At 42.5% G+C, this 6,000-nt stretch overlaps 1 protein-coding gene across 2 annotated transcripts in view; it reads left to right on the top strand.

The window, feature by feature from the left end:
- Positions 1 to 211: 211 nt before the first annotated feature.
- The window catches only part of ino80b (INO80 complex subunit B), a 9,107-nt gene continuing 3,318 nt past the window's right edge, over positions 212 to 6,000 (top strand). The window contains exons 1-4 of one of the 2 annotated variants that reach the window (XM_034230397.1): positions 212 to 611; positions 1,053 to 1,172; positions 3,917 to 4,091; positions 4,165 to 4,334. In XM_034230397.1, coding sequence (XP_034086288.1) covers positions 1,133 to 1,172; positions 3,917 to 4,091; positions 4,165 to 4,334 — 385 coding nt within the window. In that variant the 5' untranslated portion in view covers positions 212 to 611; positions 1,053 to 1,132. The remainder of the gene's footprint in view (positions 612 to 1,052; positions 1,173 to 3,916; positions 4,092 to 4,164; positions 4,335 to 6,000) is intronic. The other variant, XM_034230398.1, reaches the window with a different exon arrangement.

The raw sequence follows: 6,000 nt of genomic DNA, 5'->3' as shown, positions 1-6,000 counted from the left end.
CGCGGTCGGGACACGTAACATGAACGTGCCGGGCGGCGCGGTCCCGTGGGTTAGATGCGCGTTCATAATGCAGAGGGAAATAACTCTCAGAATAACGTTATTAGCACATTTTTACAACTTGAGGAACGAATGTTTTTAATAAGGGCTATACAAGTGTTCATACTGGGTTGTTTATTTAGTTTATCCAACGAGTTACAGACCACTCTTTCCCCATGTAAGTCAATGGGAAAAAGTGTTTCCGGGGCCCAGCAACCTAAAGGAAGTGTAGTACCGCCGTTTGGCCACAACGAATATTCTCATCAGACTCCGGCGCACTTCCTGGGGGCTTGAGGCAGTCTCGCAGTTTAGTCTCGCTCTTGTTTGACCGTTTTTTTCCTTCTCCACTAGAGGCAGTATACCGGATCTCAAAAAGACCGGAAATGACGAAGAAGATGAAGTTCTGTGTTGTTAGGTTAGCTTAGGTGTACATTAACACTACTAGTATATTAACAACGTTATGAAGCGGCTAAATCATTATAATGTAATGTTTGTTAGGTACCGTTACTGTTAGTTCATATCAGTTAAGGGTCAATTCGCCTCAGCTTTGCAGCGTGGGCTTTCTTTCAAAAATGGTAAATGTTGTTGCTTGTCTTAACGTTGAGTGTATGCTAGTTTATGTGATGAGGCATCACATGGGTAAATAAGGATAAAGCTAACTATTGAAGCTAACCTTATACAGTTTACTAAATATAAGGTTTTTGCTTAGCTAACTCAACTAATAGAGAATATTTACATGCATTTAAATCGATTTAATGTAACGATTTCAGTAATAAGCAGTGCCGTGTAAAGTGTACATTCACTCAAGCACTGTACTTTTCTGACAGACTTGCACTTTACTAGAGTATTTTAATTGTTTGCTTGAACTCATACTCCACTACAATTCAGAGGCTAATAGTATACTTTTACTCTTTATTTTGTACTGTATTCATACAGTCTGGTACTTCTACTTTTACTCAAGTATAAGGTCAGAGTACTTCTCCCACCTCTGGTAATCAGGTGTGTTTTCCTCTCAGTTTTGCAGATAAGTTCTGCAGCCATGTAGATCTGCTCACTGGCTGCTGTTCTCCGTGTTTACATCCCTGTTGCCGCTTCAATGGGGAAAAGGAAAGACATGATTCACCCCAGGTTCCTCGGTGAGTAAATAACAGTAACACTTACAGTCTTTCTCAGTCACTACATTTCTCAGATGACAATTAAAACTAGGGATCGACCGATATGGCTTTTTCAAGGCCGATACCGATTATTAGTAATCAAGGAGACGATAACCGATATTTGGAACCGATATACATTTGCAGTAAAAAAAAATCTTGGTGTCAAAATGTAGAATAACACAAACTCCAACACAACTCAACTTCTTTGAAATGCATTTAAGCATATATTATGTTTAATTAACTTTTAAACATCTTACAACTGGTTTCCTCTCTGTGCCCTTTTCTTTAGTGCAGTCATCTGCAATGAGTTAGAGAGAGACCGAGAGTTAAAAGTGGGGCTGCAGGCTGACATGCTTAACTTACAATAATGCTTAATTTATTATATCTGTCTATCTAGCATAAAATCCCAATAAGCTGCTAGCAACTGCAAAACACTAGTGCTAGCTAATGTTTTGCAAACTATTAAAAGTGAGGCTATTACAGTAGACCTAACGTTAGTCTAGTAGCCTCACTTCTAATATTTAGCTAAACATTTGCTAGACACATGTTGGCTAGCTAATGAGCTTCACATATCAACATGAAAAACTGCGAGACTCCACTCGCAGCCCCCCCCCCACCACAGTTACTCCGCTGCGAGACGCTGCATGCACCCTCAACTCTGACTGACTTCCCGCGTCCCTGTGTAACTGGGAAACTGATAGAATTGGATCATAAGATCGTGGTGTTTTTGCAACTTCAGCATAGAGGATAGGGATGTTTATTGAACTTCGGTTTAACACATGTATGGCTCTGCCGCTCAGCGCTGCTGCTTGCTTCAGTCTGTGCAGGGTCGGCTCTAGAACAAATTGAATGGGGGGGCAATCATTTACAAAGGGGGGGGCACACACTGCCGTCAACAACCAACACACAAACACCAACGCAACTTAAAAAAACATGCTGTAAAGTCTATTGTCTTTCACACACATTGTAGTGCTATTGTATAGCGCACCTATGACTTGTGCATACATGCACGCCACGGTTGTGGCACGACCACCAAAACAGAAACATGGACATAGGCCACCATATAAAAAGGGTGCAAATGTATTTAGTATCCTATCCATGTGAACATGTTTTAGGTGGGGGTGGACCTAACGTCCTCTAGGAGGGTCTGGGGGCATGCTCCCCCGGGAAGATTATTTTAAAAATATTGAAGTTAAATGCATCAATCTGGTGCACTTTGAGAGCAAAATTAAGAGATCTATGGATAGCCTACATCTCTCAGCATCCATATGAAACAGAACTGTACACAGATTTACTTTTTCTTTATGGATATTTTACTAATCACTCCCCTTTTAAACTGTATTCTTGTGTTACTGTCCTATAGTATTTCATACCCGTTTTTCATTTATTCTCTTATTCTTTAATAACTATAATGATCATATAAAGGTATTCCTCGCAAATACTTGTTTACATAAATGGTGACCAAACCGTTTGAGACCCACTGAGATAACTTACACTAAAGTTAACTATCTAAACACTGAGAGTCCTTACCTCACTGAGCTGAGGTTATACGATCCTCTCAGTCTGACAGGAGAGGACTCTCCTCCACCTTGGTGTAGAAACAGCTCTTTATATCCGTTAGCATAGCTAGCTAACCAGATGCTAACATCAACATTCCACGTTACCGCTTGCACACTCACAAAATGCGCTCGTGCCACACACACACAGAGCCGAGCTTGAATGAAACACAGAGACCCATGTACTTGTACTGTACTGTATATCATATTATTTTCGATGGCTTTACTGTATAATCAGTGTAACAGATGAAGAGATCGCCACTGGCTTTCATCTAAACACACAGCCACGTAATGATAACAAAACAAAGGTCGGGGGTCATTGGTCAAGCAACACACCAATCAGAGAGCAGCAGTGAGCACACCTCAGGCTGTGTTTTATATTTGTATTCTTTATTTCTGACGTATTTCACACAAAAAACCTTTAGTGGAAACGTTTTCACTTATATGATTTTTTTTTTTTTAAACGGCAAAGTGGCAAGGCTTGCCCACCCTGCGTTGGGGGGGGCACAGTGACTCATTTGGGGGGGTATGGCCCGCGAATGACCCCCCATGACGCCGACCCTGAGTCTGTGTCTGCGGTCTTTCCATGGTTCTTTCGCACCCGCCTGTAATCTGAGAAGGTCCCGCCTCTCTGGCTGGCTCCCGCCCGGAAATCTTCAGTAATAGCCTATCAGAGACATTGCTCGTGTACACAGAGCGGTGACTGCAGCCGCAGGCCGCATCAGAGCCAACGTTTTATCGGCAATTTGAAGAAAAAAAAGGCCGATACCGATAATCGGTCAAATGCGGAATATCGACCCCTAATTAAAACAGACTCTCAGTTTGTAGTTCATTGGATTCGTTTTCACAAACCAGTTGTCCTAAGATGTGGAGCACATTTTATATTCATATTTTTGTAACGCTGCGTGAACTGATTGACTTTCACGCATAGAGGAGAATGTGAAGCCAAACCAATGAAAAACCACACATAGCTATTGTTTAGATAATTTGTTCAAAATGTACTCTTTTTGTTCAGTAAGTAGTACACCAAAAAGCACTGTATCACAGGACTAAAATCATTGCTTCATATACTTCCTCTTGATCGATATGGCGTAACGTCAATAATAGCAACTGTAATGAAATAGATAACACATGTATCTGATGTATCTGTGTCTCCCCTCTTCCTCTCAGGTGAGGGCGGCTCCAGCCTGCACAGCGTTCACAAGCGCAAACACAAAAAACACAAGAAGCACAAGAGGAAGCACCACAGCTTCCCCGAGGCGCCGGAGCCCCCCCCGGTCCCTCGCCCCCCCCCACAGCTCCGACTCAAGATCAAACTGGGGGGGCAGACGCTGGGAACCAAGAGGTGAGGGGAGTCTAAATATGAAGTAATTTCCATCCAAACCCAGTCCCTCACTGAGCTCTGTTTCCTCTCCCAGCGTTCCCACCTTCACCGTGCACCCCGGCGTCGCCTGTCCTCCCTCTCCTTTGATGATTATTAACAATGTTGATAATGACAATGACTCCGATGATGATGAGGACTCAGATGAGGATGATGGTGACGACGATGAGCCGTCTGTGCCTTTGGAGCAGTATCGAGCCTGGCTTGGTGAGTTCAATGTTGAGATGTAAGGTCAAATGCTAAATACTGGACCTTGACACCACAGGATTCTCCAAAGGTCAATCAGTGCTTCTCAAAGTGTGGTCCGTGAGCGCCCCCTAGTGGTCCGCGAGCATATTGATAACATTTGAAATAAATAAATACATTTAAGTTTTCCGCACTCTCGCGGGAATATCTCCGCAATGGAGCGAGCTTAAGTTTAACTTTCGATTGCATGATATAGCCCAGCGCAACACCTTCATCACACATGTTGCCACTTGTTTGTAGGGCTGCTCGATTATGGCAAAAATCCTAATCTTGATTATTTGGGTGAATAATTGATATCACGATTATTAAAAACGATTATCCATTTACTTTGAAAACATCCATTTATTGAAAAACAAACGGTATGTTTTTAACAGTTGATTACCCTGAACTTTAAAGAGCCTGTGACAGCATCCCAACAACTGTTGTGCAATGAAATATTGGGTTACTAGTCATCTCGAACCGTCAGTTTAAAAAAGAAAAAGCGATACCGTTCCGATAAATATCAATAATTTCGAACATCGCGGGGAAATTCCTTCGACTCATTTTGAAGTTTTGGGGGAAGCCGGAAGTGACGTCAATGCGGGAACGCTTCACTGTGCGGCGAGAGAGCCAAACACGGACAAAGTGTGTTGTCATGCGTAGAAATGGTGAATTACTGAGTTTAGGCTCGTTAATAACGTTTTAATGAAGTTGACTACAGTATATTCATATTTGTCAGTGCTTTCATGTCAATTCGGCGAACATAAACATACATGATCGTGGTGAAGATGATGATTACATTAGGGTTAAAAATCGGTAGTGAGAGCTGCTGAATTTCCTCCCGTAGGATGTGATATAAAAACAAATCGATTATTTTTGTAGTTGTAAACTCAAGTGGATGAAACTACATTTATTAGTGCTTTCATGTCAATTCGGCGAACATATGATACATTAAATGATCGTGAGGATGATGATTTAAAAATCGTTTGTTTGAGCCGGTCTGCATTTCCTGATGAGAAAACAAACCGATGCTTTTTGTAGTTGTACACCAACGTGGATTAAACGTGTGTTTTTTTCACCTCAATGTTGGGGAAATTAATGGATAAAATGCACGGATTATTATTATTATTATTCCCACTCCGATCGGGACATCAGGTCCACCGTTTCCCCGCAGCGAGGCTCCCCCCGTTGACAGTTTACGTTGGCTGGGTGCAGTGGCGGACCGGCCCATCGGGACGAATCCCGATGGGCCGGTACCGAAGTGGGCCGGTCGGATAAGTCACTAGCACATCCTCCATAGGCGGCGCGTGAGGCTCAGGTTTGGGAAGGCTAAATAACTTGTTTTACCTGACGCTGCCCGCCTCCGGCGTCTATAGAAAAGAGATCAACTCAGTGTGCGGAGTTTAAATCTCTCAAGTCATATTACAGGATAAAGGAAATACAGTTTAAACTGCCGTATGCAGAGAAGACGCCGACGTGTCGCACTTATCATTACATCATCAATCAGATCATCGATCATATAATATCATAATATATCATATATTTCCTTATCTGAGTCAGCTTCTCCAGCCGTATCTGGCCGTGCAACACTTACAGTGTCACATTGATATCATAAAACTATACGCTTTCAAACACTCGGTAGGCCTAG

Source organism: Gymnodraco acuticeps, unplaced genomic scaffold (genome assembly GCF_902827175.1).
Source record: "Gymnodraco acuticeps unplaced genomic scaffold, fGymAcu1.1, whole genome shotgun sequence".
NCBI classification, from domain to species: Eukaryota; Metazoa; Chordata; class Actinopteri; order Perciformes; family Bathydraconidae; genus Gymnodraco; species Gymnodraco acuticeps.
The sequence above is the reverse complement of the archived record's forward strand: the minus strand, read 5'-3'. Positions and strand labels throughout refer to the sequence as shown.